The sequence below is a fragment of the Poecilia reticulata genome, linkage group LG4 (assembly GCF_000633615.1).
Source record: "Poecilia reticulata strain Guanapo linkage group LG4, Guppy_female_1.0+MT, whole genome shotgun sequence".
NCBI classification, from domain to species: Eukaryota; Metazoa; Chordata; class Actinopteri; order Cyprinodontiformes; family Poeciliidae; genus Poecilia; species Poecilia reticulata.
Genome location: NC_024334.1, coordinates 22,394,072 through 22,418,505, shown reverse-complemented (window position 1 = coordinate 22,418,505; position 24,434 = coordinate 22,394,072). Strand labels below are relative to the sequence as shown.

Here is a 24,434-nt window from a genome sequence, read left to right as displayed (position 1 = left end):
ATGCCACTGAGGTGCGTTTGGAGGTAGGTGCCAGAAGAAAAGACAGGAAGTGTGAGATGTGGAGACTGATCCTGAGGAAAAGAGAGCGCTTTAATGTCTTGTGTCAGCACCACCTGCCTCCTCTTATGAAATCTTTTCATGTTCCACCCACTGAGTTTCCAGTCCTCCATCCTGCCCTTGAACAGACAGTAATTCAGCCGCCGAATCTAATCCCTAATGTAAAGACCTGATAAATTTCTTTCACTGTCACCATGTAAATGTTTATCATTAAAATGGGCGGTATTCACAGAATTGTCAGTGAGGGGCGTAATGACTTTTTATGAGGTCTGACTAAGGTTTGTGGGTAGATAACCTAACAAAGAGAGGCTAGGTGCTCTCTGTGTGCATTATCCTCCCTATTTGGCTTTGATCATTCTGGCATTTTGCTGCAGACACTTTAGATATACAGCTGATGCAACCAAAATGTCATCCCTCTTTTTTGTACAACCGCCGGAGAGAGAGCCTTTTCATTTCGGGGGAGAATTTGAAACAGCTCTAACCTTTCTTCAACAATGCCGCCACTTTACGCTGTGGAATTCCTAATTCAACGAGAGGAGATCCAAGGCACCTGCTTTCATCAGCGCATGTGTCTGCCGAGAAAGTCTGCGGAAGGAGAGGAAAGGAAAGACAACCAGCATGAGCAACTTGTTGACAAGATCTGAATGTCAAAACACAGCATTAGGCGTTCCTGGTGGCATCATGGCAAGGACAAAACACAGAGTCGTTTTAAATCTTGAGAAAGGTCAAAGACATTGCATAATTTTGCTTTCGTTTCACCTTTAGCTTATAGTTCAGGTTTTTTCAGATGAGTTTCTGTTAAAGGGGTAGTAGTTAATATCTTACCTACAGCAGGAAACTCTCTTGGTATTTTCATTTAGGATAAAACCGGATTAACTGGTCTTTGGGGCTAAAGCTAATGACCGAAGAGGAACTCTACCATCTATAAAAACTACAGTCTCAAAAACATCATAGCTGTCGGTCCACTTTTAACTTTTCATCTGTCAAGTTTAGATTGGGAAGTTCATAAAACAGAAGCAGGAAATTAAAGTTAAAGCTGTTGTGCCACTGATCAGAACATTTAAATAGTTACGTGGGGTAAAAAAAAAAAAAAAGGTTTTTTTTTTAAAGTACCTTACTGTTCTATTAGTGTGTTTTTTTGAGTGGCTCACATGTCAACATTAGTGTTAGAAACACTAATGTTTATGACTTAATGTTCAACACAAGAAGAAAATTGGTGGTGTATGACCGCCTACATCCATTTTGACTGTAGATACTAATACTATTATTGTGTAAAAAACTATCCATTCAAAACTCTGTCAGTCTGAAACTTTATATAACAGTGTCTGGATAAATTCCTGAAATATTTGTAAGATTTGGGTTGTTGTGGCACAATCTTGTCCTCCCTCCGCGTTTATTCACACCAGAGCTTTTTGTTTGAATAAGCATGATTTCAGTACAACACTGAAATGCTCGTTTTTACCATAATGGCCAGAATGGTGGCTCGTAAACTCCAAACAGATTCCTGTGTTTGGTTCATATCAAGCCAAACCAGAAGCTAGCCTTAGTTGTTTGGTGTTTGGTCTGCTCCAGGGTTCGCACAAGTGTATTCACACCCGTACAAAATATCCTGACCAACTGGGGAAAATGATCTCTGGTTCGGTTAAAACGGATCAAAGTGTCAGGTGTGAATAAACCCAAGGACCAGCACTTAGCTTCGAGAACCTGCTTATCAAAACATATATTAAAAAAAAGATTTGAAAATGGTTATCTACTGCAGATGAGAATTTCACTACTCATTTAAAAATGTTGAATTATTTCTTTATGTACCCAGACTGTTTAAAATGTAAATATCTGCCAGTAGTTACTTTGTTTCTATGATGTACGTATCAGATAGTATAGGGGTAAACTATACTATCTGTATAGTTTACCCCTCTATGCATAGTGGACCAACACAATGTGATGGCTTCTTCTTCTGTTCTAATGTAATCAAGAGACGCATGTAATCTAATAGGAGTCTGAGTGTTATTGCAGGGGACTATTTGTTATTACTGTATCTTAATATTTGTTTTACCTAGACTTTTGTCATCTTTTTTCTATTCTTTTCTTGTATCCTTTTCTTTGTATCCCTCTCTGTCCCCCACTCAAACCACCACCACCACCACCTCTGCCCCTCCTGGTCCCCCTAGCATCCTCCCTTCCCTCTCTCCACATTCCTTGGTGAGTGGGTGGAAAGTTCAATGGGGATGTGGGATCCCAGAAGGGCAGGGGTGGGGGTTGCCTCTCACAAGAGCGCGGTATGCGTGCAACACCAGGGGCTTCTTATCCGACAGGCCAATCCTCCTCTTCGGTTTTGCCACGGGTCAGCAGCAGCCCACTGCCTCTACGCTGCGTTTGCAGTGGTGGTGAAAGCTTGTTGGTGTGGTGAGGGCAGAGAGGTGAAAGGTCTGATATGCCTGAATATGTGTCATATTTAACACCTACAGCTTCCTTGAGCTCATGATAGATGAACCTGCTTTGGTATGTGGACATGGAAGCATCTGTTGCATTATACTTGAACTACGATGGCTAACCCCAGTCACCTTTTGTTCCCTGGTTTAAGACAAAGACAGACACTGACGACAGTTAATGAGAGAAGGACCTCTGCTGGTGATGCCTCGGTGCTACAATCCTTGTTTCATCTCCAAGCTGGAGTGAGTTTCTTGTTTGTGTCTGCACCGAGTTTGACAGCATAATTTTAAGGCTTTGCTGAATGACACAAAGCTATTATTATGAACGGTGAAATTTGACTCGCGCTTTCTCAAGATTGCCTTGCTTTTATTTACTCTTAAAATGCAAAGTTCAACTCTAAGAGTTTCACTTGCATAAACCCCATGTAATTGTAATCTAGTCACTGTTGCAACGCTGCAGTTCCAAAGTGTTTCGCGATGCTGTTTACCCCCAGTTTGTTTCGTCTCATCATTGTTGCACTGCAAGCAAATAAGCTGGTTTTAAAAGCAGCTCTGGTCCGTGGGCTGTGAGTGTAGGAGACGTGCAGGAAGTGGTGGGCGAACAGCAAACTGTATTTCCCCTTCCTGTCTATGTCCTCGCTCCCTGCCTGACTGCCCTTTGGCTATTAATGTAACTCTAAGCTACCCACTACACACCCACGTGGCCAATGGGAGCTGTTTTGCTCTAGAAATCTCAGACGCACAAATACACAGGCATAAAAAAACATAAACCAAGCGATGGATGCCAAGTGATATCATGGTAAATAAATTAGAAGCTAAACAAGCAAGCGAGTATATTAGGTTGCAAAGTGTCCAGAACAGTATGTCCCCTCACCCCCAATGTGTAGACTCTTCTAAAAGCGCATTAATTCCTGCATCGCTCTCATAGCTTGTGGTGCCAACAGCAGGTCATAGCTAAATAGATGTCCTTCACTTAATCACATGTTAATTACAGTCAAAGATCACAGAATGTGCAGTATGCATCCACAGGGGGATAAAACATGAAGTACAATATCAAAGTGTTTCATTCTTCACGTACAGCCACAGTCTGGTGTTTTCATACTGTCATCCTCAGCAAAGATTACATTTTAATGTTGCCCTTTTAATGATAATAATTATTATTATGAGGGCAACGGTAAAGAAAAACTTGAATGTTTTTAAGGAAAAATTACATATAGTACTTAAAATGTATTTGACCTCTACTCTGATCAGAATTGATGGATTTAAATTAATTTACTTGGAACTGTCTTTCAAAATTAGTGCATACATTTTCTTTTGGAAATGAGGTCAGGACCTTTTCAGAAACAAAATGTTAGCTTGCGATGTCAGTGATACTGGCGAAATGCAATAAAACCAAAGCTCAGCATGATGCAGCCACTACTGTGTGCGACAGTTTTGAAGGACAGCCTTTCTTGTATCGATATTAAACTTTTTAATATTATGGCCGACAGCTCAATATGTGTCCTTCCTGACTGTAAGACCTTTCCCAAACGGACATTTGGCTTGTCCTCGCAGGCGACTGCAAACTTCAATTGTGCTTTAAAGTGTATATTTAGCATGTATTCCCTCCTTCCTTTATTAAAGAGCTGGCGTGTCTGAAAGTGGTTTAGAGAAATTGCCACTTTTCAGCCTTTTCAATCCGAAGCATTCCTTCAGTTTTGTCTCCAGTTTTGTCTCCAGTTTGCCGTTTGCGCACACAAACTCATGATCCATGTTTCCCTGGTGGCTGTTATGTCCTCCCCCCGGTCATCCAGCTCATGTGCGGGAACAGAGAGAACACATGTTGGCATGAATCACAGTGAATCATGCAGCCCAAATAGCACCCAAAGAGAGGTGTTGCATTAACCAGGACACAGACTATTTATAATGGCCTGGGCGTGCATGTACTCATTATAGGCCAAAGGATGCTGACAATAGACAAGCAGATGAGGGGTTAGTGAGGCAGTGAGTTCTTTTAAATGTCACTCGCAATGTATCTTCTCATCTGCAACCTCTTGAGGTGGCTGTCTGTCTGAATACAATACTTAGAGCAGGGTGAGTGAACTGGAATAGAAGGGGAGAAAAAGGTCTTTTAAACAACACAATGATCTCTAGGTGAAAGGTCACATATGCCACATTCAAATATAGATTTCTTTTTCTAATCCAGTCAGCTCTAAAAAGATGGACATTGAATTTTCACCTGCTTAGGGTCAGGTCAGTCAATGTGATTTAAAATCAAACGCACAGCGGCTTGCATAAGGACCATCCCATGAGCCTTTGACATCTGCTCTTGGTGGGACTACAAACTTGAATGTAAATCTGCAATTTTATGAGGTAGACCCACACAAATGACATAACTGTGACAATGAAATGTATATATAATGAAACTTTTAAATCATGCCTCTTTTTCTCTGATTCATAAGATTATCTGAATAACTAGATGGAGCAACTTTGTCCAAAGCCATCCATAAGAGTCAACAGCTCTCTTGCATATCTATGAATGTAAGAGCCAGCTACTATAAAAATACAGTCAAAATTCAAATAAATAGCAGCAGTTTGGAAAACCCGTCCAACATGCTTTGGATGAGGGTTAAAAATATTCCACAATTATTTGAAATCCAGTCGGAATCAGCTCTCTGACACGTAAAAATAACACCATATTATTCGTTGTTAAATTTAGTTCCAATCTATTCTCAATAAGGTCTGATAAAGTCTGATTAGTGTAACAAGTAGCTTTAATAAAAAAAAAAACAAACATGGTTATCGTATCAAATACATTGGCTGTTGGGGAAAGATGATAGACTAATTTGACAAGCGCTTTGTTATTCTTCTGTCTTCAGGCTTCCTTTCCTTCACCAAGTGCCAATCATGCTCAGAACGTCCCGTCCTCTGCAAGCCAGCGCTGAATTTACACCGTGTCAGATTGTGAAAGCAATAATGATCTGAACCCAAACCCCAAAATTGCCAAATTGCAGGGTGGAAAAAAAAAAAAAAAAAAAAACACATTTCAGGTGAAACCGCTTCAAGAAGCAATCAGCAGCTGAGCAATTACATCAAGTGAACTGATTAGATATTGATTGAGGGGAGCCAGACGCCTGACCAGAATTTGCAGGTCCTCAACACTCACAGTACAAATAATTACAATAACTCAAACTGGAACTGCAAAACATGTGTTGAAGATCTTATTTGTTTAAACCAAAAGGGTTAGATGACGTTAGTAGAGTGTCTTTATTGTCAGTCAGTCGACACAGGCTCGTCGTTTTGTGCTAAACCCTATATACGCCGTTGTCATAGCAGCAACTTGTCATGTCACATGCGTCTCACCTTGAGTGAATGGAGAGCTGCGGGACGTGTGCTGTTCACAGAAATCAGGAAGGGGGATTCACAAAGTGCAGTGTGTCAGTCTTAGGAGCAGCTGGGGACTTCGTGCTTGTGTTTGCAAGTGGAGGGAATGGACCAGATGTAGTAGAGTAGCTGGTGTCTGCATAATGACCCAGGGGACTAAATCATCAAGGAGTTATGCCATTAAGATTTTATCTTTTCTTACCTTTTCAGAAAGTTATTTCTGGGGTGGACAAATTCTATTTATCAGCATTGGCCTTGGCTTCAAAGATATCTGAATGTGTATAAATTTGCTGCCAACTTCAATTATTCCTTCAGGTAATAGAAATATAAAATCACTGAAACATTCTTCATCCATCCTGCCATAGATTCTCCAAGATTTTAGATCATGAATTGAAATTCTCAGCTGCACATTCATGATGTGTGACGTTTGACCACATCCCAAGGGTGCTTTCCAAGATTGAGATCTGGTGACTGTGGAGGACATGGGAGTACACTGAGCTCATTGTAATGTTCAGATTGAAATCATCTGAGCTTTGTGACATGGTGCATTATCCTGCTGAAAGTAACAATGAGAAGATGGGTGCACTGAGGTCAAGACAGCACTGGCATGGTCAGCATCAATACTCAGACGGTGTATAGTGTTTAAACAATGCTTAATCTGTTATAACATGTTTTTCTTTTTGGGGATTTTTTACGTGCATTTCTCAAATCATCATCAGGATCTGCAAAACATTTCTCAAAACCATTCATACAAACAGCAAAACACGAGCTACAAAAGCCAGTTTCTTCCCAAAACTCTTAGTTCGTCTCTCAAAAGTATATCTGTGTCAACGAACATGTCAGTTCCTACAGTATGACAAGCCCTTATTTCATTGTGTATGCAGAAGACAATCAAATTGCTTTGTCATCTTGTCAATATAGCAGTGTATTCTGGAGGGATGTTCTGTTGTAAGCTATTGGTAAAGTTTTGATGACAAATATTCTAAATTGTAATTGTGAAAAGACAGCAGTGCAGAGTTCAATAGGGGGGGAAAAAAACTAAAGTGGAAATGGAATCATAAGAAAATCTCCTTAAGGAAAACAATACATGCAGGGCTGCAGGAATTACTACAATAATTTCCATTTCCATGCTGAGAAAAACAGGGCTACGGAACGAGGAGCAGGATGACAGGATGGTGACCCACATCACCGTCCTACTGTGGATTGCAAACCATTGCCTGATTATGCTGGAGCGATGGAAAATGACATACGTCCTGGGCCTCTTCTGCCTCTTCCTCTGATTGGCCTAACTCCTCTGTCACATCCTCACTCCTTTTCCCTTTCTTCTTCTTCTTCTTTTTCTTACTGGGAGTTGCGCCATCCAAATCCTTGTCTCCCGTTAGAAATGTAGCATCGTGTTGTGATCAGGCTAGATACACTGTATACTGCTAGCAGATGGTTTATGAGATGCATCTTTGAGCTATTTCAGATAACAGGTTGATTATGGGTTGAGCCAATTTGTCACTGTCCAGTTTTTGAGAGAGTCTGTGATTTGTAATCTCTGTTTCCTGCTCATAGCTGCAAGAGCGGCACATGGTGTGGTCTTCTGCAGCTACAAGCGTATCTGATTCAGACCTGGATGATGTCATTCTCTTTTTAGGACCAATGCATCAGTGTGTTTGAACATCCAGCTGACCACTACCTTCTGGAATATTACCTGCCTAAAGAGTTGAAGTTTCTGCTATGTGATTGGTTGATTTGATTTCAGTTTTCACAAACAATTGAATGTCTGTATCTCATAAAGTTCCTGATGACAACAAGATATTGTTTAATGATAAACTGTAATTAGAAATGTCTATATCTGCCTTCTATAAGTTTGCTTGTTTTGCTACAAATAGCTTGGACGGCTTATTGAGAATATTGCAACAGACTACACATATACCTGCAAAACCCTTTACAAAGGAAGGGCCTGTTAAGCGAATGCATGAGGTAATGAAGCCTTTTGCAAAATGACTATAAGCCATTTTGTAGTGATTTGCACAGGTGGATCTATGCAATCTGCCTGTCTCCTGAAGAGTGGGACAAATTTTCTTTCTGCTCTGCTTCCTGAACAAGTCTACGTCTCTCTAGTGTTTGGAGAATGATAAAGACTGGTGTGTGTGTGTGGGTATGCGTGCGTGTGCATGCGTGTGTTTGCACAAGTTCGAGCCTGCCGAGGGGGGTGGCAGAGGCACGACAGGTTTCCATGACAACAACTTTTATTTGCTCTCGTCAATGGCGTTGGTGATGGGATAGATAGGTAGATAGATGGATAGATTAGGAAGCGACAGTTCAACGAGCAGAGACAGAACGGCAGCTGAGTTGCATTGCTTCTGGTTTGCTGGGTTTTGAACCCAACGTCTCTTTGTGTGCACCCCTCCCTCACTGGAGGACAAGTAATCAGAACCTTGCAGGTAGTCATCCAGAAATACTGTGGGATCCTTGTGAAATATTTGTCTTCCAGCTGGCTTCTCAAGAGCACGCGAAACAATGGGAATCTTTCACCTCTAAATCGTGACTGTGTTTGTCCATGTGACTGTGTACTTTTGACGGGTTCTTATCTAAATAATTTGCCACACATTGACAAAAGGAGGGAAAAAAATCAAGTATTTTAAATTTTTTATTTTGAGCGATGAAATAGTGCTAAAAATATGAAATGCAAGGCCTCAAGCGGAAAATAATTCAAAGACGTGTGAGTGAAACTTCTTGTTGACCTTGTTTAGTTTTGATGCTGAAGCCACACGAATCTGACGCCCACCTTGAGCAGTAGTCGGGTGGCTCCAAAACACAGTTGGTTTGCATCTGCAGCATGCACACACACACACGCACACGCATACACACACGCAAATGAAGCGGAATGCATTGACTTTCACGCTCATGAGTGTGCATAATTGCAGAAACGTGGCAAGAAAGAGGGTGTTTGTTTCAAGAACGCAAGATATAGAATGTGCCCTCAATAACTTACCAGCTTCAAATAGCCCAGGGTTACAATTTCAGAACAGCTAGCGCATGGTTTTATTTCCGCTAAGTGGTCTGCACCTGTACTGTAATCAAAAAAAAAAAAGAAAAAAAAAAAAAACACCTCCATTTTGAGTATTAGAGTTCCTGCTTTGGTATTTTTCAAACTTAGCATGCAGAACTATTTATACGTCGAAGAAATAATGCAACGGAAAAAATCCCATTATTACCACAAATCATGCAGAGCAGCAAAAATCCATTATTTGTAAGACAAACATTAAAATGACAAAGATGAAGCCTAAAATTCCAGCATTTAACATAATTTTACATTTATGTGGGCAAATTTATTGACGCCTCACCCCATTTGAAAGAGGTAAGATAAAAATAAACACATTTTGAACAAATTTGTTATTTCTTTTAGGAAAATTCAACCGTGAATTTGAGGAGATTTATTAGGTAAAAGAAAATTAGAAAATGTTTTTTTAATTTTTGCAATTCAACTGTGGCACAATTATTGCTGTACTCACTGTTTATTATGTTCAATCTTCCTTTTTACCACTCCTTTAACCGCTCACATACAAAAACATTTTTGTGCAATCTCTCTTTTAGATTATGTCCACAGCATGACAGGTCCTTACAATGGGGATTGTATGTGTTGTTGCTACAACATTCAAGCTAAGTCTCTTTTTACCGAAAGCATACCGTCTCTTTGGATTTCAACAAAATCTACATAATTGCATTAGTGATGACATAAAATGCTGTTTCCTTGCATTAACTTTGCATCTTGTTACTGCATCAGTAGTACACAGTAACAAGTGGTTATTAATTATATTAATTTCAGCAATAAAATGATAAAATAACATGCACCAAGTGAAAAAAAATGTGGGAAATAGATACTACTACTTATCTTACCCAGATACTATTAAAGCTGAGCCACCTTCATCTTTCATCCTTTTGCAAAGTGGACTCAGTCAACCAAAACAGCCTACGCTGGCTATTTATCCACCCTGCACACACCCTTAGAAGTCCACTGTGACAGACGCAAAAAATAAAATCAGAAAAACTCAAAGTGTACACAGCCGCCGCGTTCATTCTTTATTACTCTATTGCTCGGAGCACTATTTTATTCTCTTGACAACAATTTGGGCCGTGCACAATCACACATGTGCACGCCGGTAGACTGTGTATCTGTTGCCGGGGAATGACTCACCTCCTCCACCTGGAGTAGAGCCAAGTCTCTCTCTCGCCTCCTCCCCCTTCATCTGTGTGAGCCCTTCACTTCACTCACTCCGGCTCCTCTATGGAAGCATTTCAATCATTCAAATTAGCTTTAATCACAGCCAAAGGCAGAGAGTGGGAATGGCAGCGCGTCACTCTACATACTTGAGAACACTTAATACATTGATTTTATATTGAGCATGCTGTGTTTCAAAAAAAAGGGAGCAGGGGGGAGGAAATAAATAATGCCATCCAGACCAGGCCTTTTCTTTATGCTTTTCTCTTTTTTTTTTCTTTCACACTACCGTGCATGCTTCCTGGACAAAGGATGGAAAGCTAGGATGAAGGGGCTGGGGCTTTATAATGAGTAGCGCTAAGACTCCTTTCAGTCTTTAGGGTTGACATGTGAGAAGCGGCGCATCAGTAGCACCAGCTGCAGTCCTCGCATAATGACACAAATTATTGGCTTGTTAATGGGCAGCTTAGCCTTGAGTGTTCAGCCCTGCATTGCCATTGTAGAGGAGAGAACTCAAGATCAATCCCTGTCTCCTTGGACATGCTGTAAAACACGGGGATGCATCTAAAGGACATCTTATCCACATCGCAGTGTCTCCCCGTCTCTTTCTAATCCATACTGGCCCCCGGAGACTCATATTAGGAGACTCCTACGCTCACCCCTCCCACACCTTCTCCCTCCTCCACACACACACGCACACGCACACACACCACCCCCAGAACCGCTATCTGTCCACCTCCACAGTCAGCTTGTGGACAAACCCGGAATAACAATGTGATCTTGCCTCTTAAAGGTACACAGACAGCTTTAGCATAATCTTGTTGTTTGGGATTTGCAGCATAAGGCAAAAAAAAACATCCTCAAGTACTCATACTGAGTAAAAGAAGTGTCTCTTACAAACGGAGAGCAGTTTTTGAAAATTAGCTGTGATATTAAAATCTACAAGGATTTATGTTGCACAAAATAGTCATTTGAGGCAAACAATGCAGGCTTCATCATCCCATTAAAGCCTCTGCAAAGCGGCAGCCTTGGAATACCAATCAGCATCAAACAGGGAGTCAAGTGCAGGACACAGCACTTATAGGATGCAGTCAATGAAGCTCTCAGGGAGGGTACTGGCCCATACTCAAATTAGCATGAGGAAGCCCAGCACTAGTCTTGCTTATAGTGCCCCCTTCAGTCACATCAATGAAAATAAAGAAAAAAAACAAAACAAACTAAGAATATTCAGTGGCAACATGTTGACTAAATGTTGCACTAAATATTTGATCATTTTACCCACTGGTTGCTTCAGGTCAGCTGAAAAAGAACAAATGCATATCAACAAATGAGGCAGTTAAAAAACCCTAAATCGGCACAGACCAATTAGTTTAATGCATTTTCTTCGAATAAGCTCTGCAAAGATATTTTGCAGGCACTCACCTGACTAAAGCTGTCAGTGAAGCTTGACAGGCCGAAGCCTGCCACAATGGAAAACTGTGGTGTTGCACAGGAAGCCGTGAGGTGAGCTTGCGTAGGAGGTGCTGAGGTAAAAAAAAGGGGTAGCTCAGAAGTTAGAGAGTGCTTACTGCAGCACTATCTGCTGCTATTTTTAACCCCAGTGTGGTCTTTAGCTTTCTAATGTTAATTGCCTGCAGACAAACATGATTTGTTTACAGATCGGCCATGTGGAAACTTCTGCATACTTGTAATCTGTTTAGCATTTACAGTACCTCAAACAAGTGTGAAGGTGTGTTTTATTTTGGATTGCTTTCCTCTAATGCCCGATTATTAGAACATGAATTAAATGAAAGCCAATCGAGACGACAATCCTGTTTGTGCAGTGGTTCAGAAAAGTATATGTCACGGTATGCACATTTTTTGCAAACACATTTTTGTAAGTTTAGCTTATTTTTAAATTATATTGGTTTTATTTTGAGTACAAACTGTGCGTTTTAGTGCATACAGCCTCTTAACTGCAGAGCTATCTGTCAGTGTTCATTCTTGTCTGGGAGATTCAATAACCTGCTCAGTTTTGCAACCAAGTAGTTTTGCAACACTACCTAATCAGTAGTGCATTACTGATTAGATATTTGAAATTATGGATTTAATGTTGCTCTTTGGGGTTTAGAAACAAACTGTGTGGGATGCTTTCGAAGTAAGCCTTAACATGTAAGAATCAGAACTTGTTAATTTAAGCTTTTCCTTCTCACCATGAAAGTTAAACGGATGAGCCTTAGACAGCATTTCACTTGCACTTCAACAACTCTGCCAGCTCTGTGCAGACTTCCAAACACAAATATTGTGTAAAGATTTAGGCTGTCATCTAGTGGACTACAGGAGCACTACAATAAGACAAAAAAAACTGAAGAAGAAGAAAGAAAATTGGACGGTGTAGTGCTATTGAGATTTCTTTGTTCTTACAAGGCTTGTAAATTACATGGATGCAAATAAAGTAAAAGCACAAAATTATTTCATACGTTAAAAGAAGCTAAAAATTCCTATTCATATCTAATTCTTACAGTGAATGTTAATATAAATAGCTGGTTGCAGTGAATGATAAATATAAATACAGGAACATAGCTATCTGAACACAACGATGGTTTTGGCAAAGTCTTAAAGAAGAAGTTTTGTGTGAGCACAAAGAATCCTAGTGATGTAGCTAAAGTTATCCAGAGCATTTCCCTGTAATATTCTAACCTCAGAACCTCTCGATGTGAATTATCAAAATCTAGAAGCTTTCAGAAAGTTACAACATGCAGTGTCATTTAGTTATACAAAATGCAAAACATTCTAAATTGATGAGTTAAACAGCTCAAACTACAGCAAAGAGAAATTGTGGTACTAAAGTTAACACTGATTTCATATCAACCCAACAGTACTTAGATGAGCAAATCTTTGCATACATATTGGCATTACAGAAAAGTCTGTCCTACGGAAGAATTGAAAGCAGAAAGAAGAGAAGCTTGCCTTGGATAAGAAAATATTACATTTTCTCAAATAGTTTTTGATAAACCTACTGCATTTATTACAGATGACAAGGAGAGAAAACCAGCATTATTTGACTCATAAGCATGTTTAATGAGTAACGTTATGGAGAAAACAGAGTGTGTAGCAGTCTATTTTACAAGGGATCCAAAAAGCTTCCAGATTCTCTTTAGATTAATGGTGAAAATGTAGTGTCAAATCAATTATATATCAAATATAAAGGTACGGATTCACCACAGGCCAAAAGAGTTATCAGGAAAGGTCAGAAATTGCTTAAAGTATTAAAGTTTGATTTCCTTAAGTGTCACTTAGGACAGTGGCAGAAAAGCCACAACGCATAAGGAGGCTTAAGTCTTTAAAGCAACTGACCCCATACAATTCTTAGACCCGGTCCTATTACTGCATGTCCCTTTTCTCTCTACCAATTTCCCTGTCTAAAGGCAAAGACGCCCAGCGGCTGTAAAAGGAACAACATTTTCTTAAATGTGTCGAACAGATGAACCTGTGTGAGGGAATTTTTCTGCCATAATTTGTATAAAACTTGAAATGTTTGTACTCAAACCTGTTTTCTTGCGCTCTTTCAGAACTCTGCTCGTTTTTTCATCATGTTTTATGAAACATTAGCCGTGTCTGAATTCAAAGGTTTCATCCTTCAGAGGCTGGATTTGTAGGCCAATTACGTCATAGCGCGGCAACAAGGCCTGTCCGAATTCCTTCACGGCCCAAAATATTCCATGATCCATTGCAGGTCAGAGTTAGCAATAATAGCATTAGAAAGTGATGAAAGCTGTATTTGTATGCATTACTTTTTAATTGACACAAAATTTACTCTAAACATTTTTTTAGGCGAGAATGTACCAATTTAAAATTTGAATATCTGCTTGGTTTATCAAACGTTTTCTTAAATATAATATTACTCCGACATTTGCAGAGATTTCTGTTCCCGTTACGTTACTAGCTAGCTTTGCTCGACAGCTATCAGCTGGCAGGGAGGTTGAAGAAACACGACTCGTGACGCATCCTTTTGAAAACCCAAATGGCTTTTCACGAAAGAGTGCAAAATAAACAGAGATATAATTAAGTGCAGTTAGTGTATGTTGTATTGGAAGATACAACATACATTTCCTGAGAGCTGAAGATTGTATTTGAAAATGAATAAACCACTTAATTTATTCATTGTTGTAGAAATGTCCTGCACATTAAATAATATATAATAATATCAATGTATTATTATTTTGGAACAGCTTTTTCAACAGAACGTCATGAAGAGTTTAAAAAAATAGAAATGTAAGTAAATGTCAGTATAATGCAATAATGCAAACCAAGAGTACAAAATCCAGGCAGCACGGGTGAGTAAAAGGCAAAGAGCTCAGAGACTGGTAGCAACTGGTTAGATAACTAGACTCTAACAAAGGCAAGCTGGACAACTTAGGACAAAACAAGGAACCGAGACAGAGCAGGGAACACAGGTGGGATTAAAAACACGCAGGGTAACCAGGGGAAACGAGGGACAGCTGGGAACAATCAAGGGGTAAACTAGACAACACAGGAACTAAATTGACACATAGAAAACCAAATACTCAGTTTTCAAGATGTCAACAAATTAAGTTTATGTGACATGATACAACACCTAAGCACTGTGAAATATTTTGTGACCTGATCTGAACAATTTTATTTCTTTTATTATTCCAATATTTTCCCTCTCTTTTTCTGTATGTGCTCGGTTCATTCTAGAGAAGACAAGACAAAGTTACTCCTTTTCAAGCCCAAAAAAAAGGCATAATCTAAAAAATATATATTTTTTTTTATTGTCACTTAAATAAAAATAAATCTAATAGGGTTTAGTGTATTGCTGTATTTGTCAACTGCTATTTTCTGATTTATTCTTTAGGAAGGCAAATATCCTGGCTCAGGAGAGGGAGTGAAAGGAATAGATGCTGCAGATAGATGAAGTGCCTTCTTTAAGGCCTCTGTCCTAATTTCCTCCTTACCTGATGAGACTCCAGGTCCAAGTGCAGCAGTGGGTGAACAACATGAAGAAGAAGGTGGGCTTATCAAAAGAGGCCAGAAAAGACACAGCGAAAGCTTTGAGCTTCTTGAGCTAATGAAAGAGGACATGAGACTCCAGAAAGAAGAAGAGAGAAGGGCTCTGGACAGCAAGGAGAGAATTGATATTTTGCAAAAAACAATTGCAGACAAATAATTTCTTTAAAAATAAAGAGTTGTTGTCAACATTGTTCCAGATTATGAATATGTTTGCCTGTTAATAAACAAATGTTATAATTTTATTTTATTTACAATCTGGATCCATAAAACAATTTAATTTAGAATTTTAAATAACAGATACAAACATAGTTTTCATTTACTTGTTGCAGACGTTTTGCCATTTTAGAAAAATGGCTTGCAGCAGTACAAACAGTAATGTTTCTTGTCATTGACTCTTTCCTCCCTTTTTGGCATGCACCAACAACTATGTCTTGATTCATCATCAAAACCACTGTCTGCATCTGTTACCCACAATGTGTAACAGATGTACTGTCACAATCCACAACAGTTTTTGAAGGTGATAACTTTCTTAACGAATCTTGATGGAATCACTGGGCTGAACACTTAATTCCATGCTGCCAATATTGCTTTCCTCCGATGAATCTGGTACGTACTCTTCGCCACTATCCGACGTCCTCTGTTTGCCTGATGGGGAGTTTGGCTATTTGTGCTGTGTCATAGTTAAACAAAAAGCAATTCCGGAAAAGGGTGGAACTTATAGAGGAGAAGCAGAAATAAACTTGTGCAATGATCTAATGAAGAAGAACCTGTTGAGAGAAAAAAGAAGCATTCAGATTTCAAAAGCTCATTGTCTCTCTTCCTCTGTCTTGCCACAGTAACAGACAACGTAGACAAGTGGAGAGGACTTTGGCTGTGCTGATGCAAGTTTGACTTTCCTGTAAATCTTGAACAATACATACAAACTATACAATAAAATCTCAAATCTCAGGCATACAAGTGCATCCAGTTAGTCAGATTGAAAACTGTCAATCAGGTAGCTGGCTAAAATCTACCTAGCTAGTTGTCCAGACTGGACTAATAAACAAACACTGGGTGAACCCAGTCTAGGAACACTGATACTTATAGCAACCCTCAAACTTTACAACAAGCATGAGTAAAAACACTTCTGCGACTCTACCATGGGAAATGTATTAAGTATTAAGTACAGCTACAGTTGAACCTGATTGGCTTTAACAGGTTACTTTTAGCCAGCTTCCAGCATAGTTTCTGAATGATTATTTTTTGTGCTCATGGGTTGCAACTGTCGCAGTATTAGCTTCTTATTCTTAGACTTTTTGGAGGGTATGATGTGTCCTTTTTATCATTATTATTATTTTTTTTTATTAAAAATTTTGAAAACCTGCACAAAACCATTTGACATATAATCATAAATATTTTTATTAAACTTTTTACTCTCATTACTAATGGATCTAAAACAACTTCAGAGGAGCACACCACCACCGACATGAAGGTATAACATTGTAGCCTCCACTGACCTCATTTTAGTTTTGTATTATGTAAAAAAAAAAGAGTTAACGCATTATTTGCAACTCACCTTTAATGAACCACTCTCGCTATTATATCGCTATACCAGAATGTTTCTCATACCAAAGCAAAAAGAAAATAAATGAAGCATACCAGAAATTGCCTGAGCTGTAAGCAACAATCCTCCACCGCGAAGCGGGACGTGCCCAGCTGAACAAGGCAGCTGTTAATGCTAATTCAATATTTAGAAGCGTGGCAAACATGGACTGAAATACTTTGTTCACTTCCTCCACTGCCATTGTTAAAACTACATTCAGACTACAATTCTAAGCCAGCACAGAAAATCAACGTCAACAACAACTTCTCCTTCTGTTCGCTGGTTAAAATTACACCAGAGAAAACCAAGTACAATGGGAGAAAGTCCAGACTGAGCTGTATTAACCTTACAAAGATAGAAGAATTGATGTCATATATTTACTCCGTTTAAAAGAAAAAAAAAGTAATTGACATGGTAAAATATTTCAAGAATTTTACCCTCTGATGTTGAGGGTTGTTGTTTTCTTTTGTCCAAGGTATGACTTGAACGGGCAAAAGAATAGACGTGAAACATAACTTAAAAAACTTGAAACAGTCCTTTAACATTAGACTTATGATTATTCGAATATAATAGCAGCTGGTTAGTTTCTCATAGCTATATCACTTGTTTAAAGGACATATTGTCTAGATTCATTATTGTGTTAAAAGGGATCTATTATGCTTCCTTTTGAGCAAGTAAGTTATAATGGGTCTATGTGGAATACAAAACATTCATTACATTCTTTGCACAAAATCCTTCTTAAGAGAATGAGATTCCTGAATGAGATTGCCTATTTTAATCTTAGCTGTTTTATTGCTCTTTCATCTTTATCCAAATAAGTTGTTACTGTCTGCGTCCCCCGGCAACTCAATGTTTACACCAGTGACACCAAAATTGTCAAAGTCCTCGAGGTCCGGCATCCTGCATGTTTTAGTTCTCTCCCTGGTTTAGCGCACCTGGATCAAATGATGTCTCATTAGAAGGCCTAAGAAGAACATTGACATGCTGAAAGGTTGTTTCTACCACCAGGGAGAAAACTACAACATACAGGATGCCGGCCCTTAATTACCGGCTTTGGGAACCACTGGTTTACACTCTCGTTTTACAACGTGAAAATGGCTACAAACAGACGCACAATGGTACTACGGGGGAATTTTGGAACGGCTCATTTTCCAGACACCAAAAACATTAACTTATTTCCAGAAAAAGGCTGCATGTTTTTTTTTTTCTTGCACAAACTTGCAAGAAAAAGTGGCATTTGCTTAACAGATCATCTATAAAAGACACACAAAAAAAAAAAGATCTATAAAAAAATCAATACAATGTGGAGAAATGTGTTTCAGGGCTGCTTATTTTCGTGGATAAGCATTAAATCCTAAAGCCAGCTCAGAAGCAGCTTGCAAAGTGCAAAATGTTGAACAAACATATAAAATGTGACTACATGTTACTGGTGTATCGGGCAGCATGATGAAGTTGCTTCTCATTATACGCAGGACAAGACAGCTTTTTTAGAAACTAGGTATATGTTAACGTGAGAAACTCTGCATGTGGTTTAAAAGATAATTTTTGCATGTTCCACTATGATAAAGAGGGAGAGATGGTGTAGGAATTTTGTGACAACAGATCTACCAACATCTGATAAATTAAAAACGTACACATCAATTCTGAGAATTGACATTATAAGTACTATATGTATATAATACATACAATATACGTATTAAATGAAATATTCAAGTCGTGGTTTAAACCACCCTGAGCTTGTTCTTACTTTCACCTCTTACAAGGCCGTGACTAAAATATAAATAAAGAGACCAAATTTGTTATTTTTCCACAGGGAGATTATTAGGCACAGTTTATCGGTACTGGAATAAATATTCCTATGTTCTATATGGCATAGATTCTGCAAAGTGTCAGAAACACTTTTTCTAAGAGATTCTGACACATATTGGCATGAAGGGTAAAACTACTCCAGATAAGTAATCGAATATGAGGCCTTGTTTTAAGAAGTGTTGAGAATTAAAACATATTTCTTCTGTGAGGGCTGAGTGGGCTTCTGGATGCTTTCTATACTCGAGGTCGAGCCAGTGGTCCCCTCTTCTTTTCACCCTCTGCATTTAGTTTTTTTATATTTCCATTTCTAGTGTCACTGGCAGTGGTGACACTAGAAATGGAAAGAACAAAACAAGTCTCGGCATATGGCTCTGACTTAAAAATGAACTCCGAGCCCAACCTGAGGCCTCAGGATCACATCAGACACTGTGATCAGCACATGTGAGTTTTTAGTAAAAATAGAAATCCCATGATTTTGTTGTTGGTGCACAAAACCCACTGAGACAGCTTTTATTTTGAAGACTTTCTTAACATGACTGGCACACTTTCGCACCTCATCAGATGTTATTTTTCTTTCTGAAATTAACCACACTTACAGTGTATTTAGTTTGTGGAGAGGATCTAGAGGTGATAGTTCAAATAGTAATTTAAGAATTACTATTTGAGCGGTCCTTATGAAAGTAAACATGGGGGAAAAGAATCTGACTAATGCAGAGCAGGTATGTGCATCACTGCGAAAGTAGCAGAGATGCACGTTACTTTCCACTCTTCCGGAAATGCAGCAGTCAAAGCGATCTTTCTACTGTCTCACAAAACTGCAAGATATAGGAAGAAATTGAAATTCTGAAAGAAAAAAAGAAGTTAATTATGCTATGAAAACGTTGAAATCTAACCAGCTCTCTTTGGAATCTGCCTGACAGAATAACATTTATGTTTTTTGTAGATTTTACCAAACAAGTCAAGTCAAATTTGACACGTTTGCAGCGTAATTACTTGACAATGTTGGAAGCTTGTATGCATCACAAAATTGGGCATTAAGAAATGCTTCAATGTAGCTCCTTAATAAAACAATCAGAACTCAGCAGCTTTTATTTATTTCTATGCTCTAATAAGCCCTGTGTACTAATTATCCTCTTTATCTGCAAGCTTGCATAAAATGGTTGCATGATGGAAGAGGCCTAAAGATAAAAATCCATTCTGATAGTTCTCAGAAACATGCCTTCCTGTTTTTTTTTTTTTTTCGTTTTTATCAGATGCATTGAAGGATCTGTATGCCACAAAACCTCCATGTCATCTGTGCATCCTTATCAAAGTGATGCGTGCTGAGAGACTTTCATAAAGAGGCCTGCAGAGTTTCCTACAACAAAACCGATACGCTGCTCCTATTGAGGCTGAAACAGGTGGGTGATCAGCTTGTCTTCTCTCAAAAAGACAAGCTGATCACTGAGTGATGATCGCTGATTAAAAGCTCAAAATTCAACTCCTTTAAAACGGATGGTCTCTTATCTTGTAGCACAAACCAAGATCCTGGGTTTCAGGCATGTCAGCTGCTACTCTAGCAACATCTCTTTTGTTGCAAACTGCATTATGCGTTCTAATCGAAAGGCTGTTTTCATGGCAGAGAACATTTTGGTCTTGTTCCCTGACTGCACCTGAACGACAGATGGTTTTGCATTCAGGCAAAATCATCTGTCATGAAAGAAAATGTCTGCTTCAAAGTTTGAATTTTGCTAGACACATTTTTTTTTGCCGGGTGATTGTTGCTACTGCGACAAATAGCTGATAATTGAACTGTTTTGCCCACCCAGGAGAATTTCTAAAGGTTTTTCTTTTTCCCCTTCTGCGTGTTTTCAAAGTTGGACTGTAATAATATTAGCACTAAGTCTTGCTACTTCCTGTTCATTTACTGTAGGACTCATAAACCTATCCTTTGTGATCTTATTCCCCCTCATCAACAAATCAATGAAACATTACATTGCACCTTGTCACAAAAGTTTATTTTGAGTTTTTTTATATTGTCAGACTCACTGGGTTTTAAATGCATAAACATTTTTGCATTTAACCCAACTCTAATTGTTGTAGTCTTTCAGGATTGCTATTCCATTGGCCATTACTTCAAATTCAGGTTCACATTGTTTTACTCACAATGAGACTATTTATCGTCAGAAAGTCCTTTAAGTAGACCCACTTAATGTGTTTCAGATTAAGAACATGCTAAAAAGATGCACCTACTAAATGAAATAGGTAAAACTGTATTTCTAATATGGTTAAAGTTGTTAGTATCTGATCTTAGACAGTTACTTTATGGCAGTGTTTTTAAACCACTGTTCCGCGGCACACTAGTGTGCCGTGAGTGATCGTCAGGTGTGCCGTGGAAATTATTCAATTTCACTACGGTACCGTATTTTCCGGACTAAAAGCTGCTACTTTTTTCCTTAACTTTTTGAACCATGCGGATTGTAGCCCGCTGTGGCTTTTCTGTGGATTTTTCTTCAACCACCAGGGGGCTCTCTAGCAGGAAGTGAATTATTAGAAGTCAAAATTGTAAATCAAAGAAGAACGGCTAATTTTCATTTAGAACAAGCACATGCTAGCAGCAGTCAAGACGGAGAAATGTTTTCAAACTCGTATCATGCGGCTTTTAAGTTGAGGGTTGTCGTTCTGGCACTACAGGAGGGACGTAGAGCCGCTGCAATTAAGCTAGGTGTGAACGAAACCATGGTTCGGCTTTGGAGACGGAGTGCTGCGTCCAGCAGATTTATTAGGACGAGGCATTCTGCTGGGTCCTAATGGAAAACCGAGAGCAGCTTCCAGTTTTTATTTTATTTTATTTTTTATTGAGGGCGCTAGTATGGTGCGCTCTATAGTCCGAAAAATACGGTAATTGGTTTTAAAAGATTTTTTGAAAATGAATTGTCTGCAAATAATGCCATCTTCGAGTATCTGCTGTAGAAGTAGCAGCGGCGTAATCATGTAATGTTCTTACCACTAGATGGCAGTAGGTACACAGCATTTTACATTAAAACGAGAATTAGTGATGCACGAATGTTACAGGTAGCGGTGAGAGCACTGAATCTAGAAAGACTGTGATGACAGTGATGGAAAAGACAGTGAAGCTCAGCAGTAGTTGGAAAGAGCACGAGTCCATTTCCCACAACATATCTGTGTGAAGTGAGCTTCTCAAGCCTGGCTACTATAAAAACTAAAAACAGAGAGACAGAGATGTTGAGGAAGAGCTTTGTCTTTCTTCAATTTCTGCCAGGAAATCAACTGTTTTCATCCAAACATGCACAGGTTTCACACTAGGTGGGTAAAATATACAGGTATTGACATTTTGTACATGCAACTCTTCATATTGTAACAGTGAATATGAAGTGAAATGTTTCCCAAATATTMTTGCTTCTTTCAGAATAAGAATTATTTTCTGTATTCTGGCTAAAAGAATGCTTGTGGATTAGTTTGTAAAACACTTTGACGTTTTCTACAACTTCTTTAAAATTAACACCACCGTGTTGTGGCACTGTTAAGGTGTATTTTTGAAGTGGACATGTTAAGTGCAATTTGAAATAAATGTAAAATGTGATAATACATTTTTGTGTTTATTTGATTCCTATTCAAGAGACTTTGATAAGAATGACTATACATAGGCGGCTACAGAGTATCTTTATTTCCATTTTTAGTTGGTGGTGTGCCTCGGGATTTTTTCAATGAAAACAGTGTACCTTGACTCAAAAAAGGTTGAAAAACACTGCTTTATGGGACAAAAGTTGTGAAATATGCCAACACCTCCCTGAAAATTCTGTTTTTAACTTAAAGTCTTTTCATGATTCAAACAGAAACGGTGCATAATTTCAGGTTCGCTGTGTGTTCAGAATTAGAAAAAACTCAAAGTTACAGAGTGGCACGTTTCCACGTTATGACTGAGGTACAAAAAACCACATCATTTGCATTGACAGCCTGATCTTCAACCCCTGACACAAGCATATAAAAAGAGATGTTTTCAGAGCTTATGGCATTTCTCTTCAGCCGTTCACCCAGTCTGTGACCCCATCATGTCCACCTTCTGCAACCTGGCCGTACTGATGCTTCTACTGACTTTTGAAAGTCCAGGTGAGTCTCCGCCGCAGTCTGTAAATGTTAGTTACATTAATGCTTTATTATGCAAGTTTAAGCTTCATTACATGTGTTTTGTTTTTTTCTTAATATATTTCTTGGTTTTATAATCAAAGAGGAACATTTCTTAATATTTGTCTTTGTCTTTTCAGTGACTTGATTTTGATGGTGTTAATAGTTTTGTCATTATCATCACCATTAACTTTGTATTTTACCAAAAACAAGTATATGCAGGAAAAATCATTGGAGGCAAGGAGGTCGATCCACACAAACGGCCGTACATGGTGTTTTTGCGGATAAGAAATGCTCAGAATAATCTGGAACTCTGCGGTGGATTCCTTATTAGAGAAGATTTTGTGATGACTGCGGCTCACTGCAAGCGCAAGTCAGTGTGACATGATTATACATTTTATTCAAATGAATGCTTGGAGGCAGATGGGGAAAAAACAACTAACTTTCCCCCATTTCTCTTTACTAGTGATCATAAGTCCTATGAAGTTTTTTATGGGTTTGACAAAAAGTTTGAAAACCATACAAAAGTGGAGAAATATTTTCCACATCATCGCTACAATAACACTGATTTCACAAATGACATAATGCTGCTTAAGGTATAATTTATATTTATCTGAAACTATTTTAACAAATAGGAAAAACATGTTCTTTATATCTACTTTAATGTTTTCACATGTACAAAATAAAATACAGACTGCACATATCACTGTCTTTTTTATTGTTTAATGCTATCTCCAATTTTTCCTTCAGTTGTGCCATAACACAAGCTCGGACCACCATATCAAACACATTGAGCTGGCACAGGAGGAAAATGGCTCACTGCCAAATTCGTGCTCAGTCTGCGGTTGGGAACTGGACAGGTCTGCAGGAATGCCTTCGAAGCTGATGGAAGTCAATATCACACTTGTTAAAAATCAGAATTGTACCAGAGAACATGCTTACTGCTCTGAAGGAAGTACAGGAACATGCGGGGTATTTTTTTTTTTCCTTTTTTTTTAAGTAGAGAAAAAAAAATAGTTGTTCAAAGTAAAACATTAATTTCAATGTTTGTCTTATTCACTCCCAATATTCTGTGTATGTGCTTACAGGGAGACTCCGGAGGTCCATTGGTCTGCAATGGACGGGCGTATGGAGTGGTGTCAGCAAGCCAACCATTCAATGGTTCCACTCTGTACAAGTACACAAACATACCGGACACCATTGACTGGATCAATAATATCCTGAAGGACAACTGAAACAGCATCTAATATATCACCTTCATCAAACCATTTGACAAACACAATTTTAGAGCAGAAGTAACGACCTGATGATTTGTTTTATTTGGTTAAGTTTGTTGGTGTTATAATTCTGTATTTCATGCTGAGATTGGCTGTTTTTAAAGTGCATGCTCTGATCATTATAGCAAATGCTGAATGAATAGTTCATAGTGTATGTTTGAGAGAACATACATTAACATTAAGTAATTTAGATTTTTGCTACCAATACAAGCCTTAAGGAAAATATTGCTTTGTTCGTGGTATTTAGATAGAAGCTTAAGCTTTTATAGATTGATGTGCTTAATTTCAAAAGTAAAGCAAAATGCTGGTTTCTCACTATGTGCCATGTGTTTGTCGTCTTTTAACAAGAATATACACACATTTATATACATTTAAGTAAAACAGATCAGGATTTACAATGCTTTGGGTCAATAGGGATTTTTCTTAACTTCATTAAAAAACACACAAATAAGTTGGGGTTAACAGCAGGACAAGAAAAAGCACAGCATAGCACCAAACCACAAGCTGCAACATGTGGTCTGTGTGAGAATAAACCCAAAGCGAACAAAGATGGAGAAGTAAATGAAGTA

The 24,434-nt window shown here is 38.6% G+C and overlaps 1 protein-coding gene across 1 annotated transcript; it reads left to right on the top strand.

Moving 5' to 3' along the window:
• The first annotated feature begins 22,238 nt into the window (after positions 1-22,238).
• Positions 22,239-24,171, top strand: LOC103463688 (granzyme-like protein 1). Its single transcript, XM_008407221.2, has 5 exons — positions 22,239-22,573; positions 22,802-22,961; positions 23,055-23,184; positions 23,339-23,560; positions 23,677-24,171. Exons 1-5 carry the CDS (start codon positions 22,516-22,518, stop codon positions 23,821-23,823), a joined length of 717 nt encoding a protein of 238 aa, XP_008405443.1. The 5' UTR covers positions 22,239-22,515; the 3' UTR covers positions 23,824-24,171.
• The last annotated feature ends 263 nt before the right edge of the window (positions 24,172-24,434 follow it).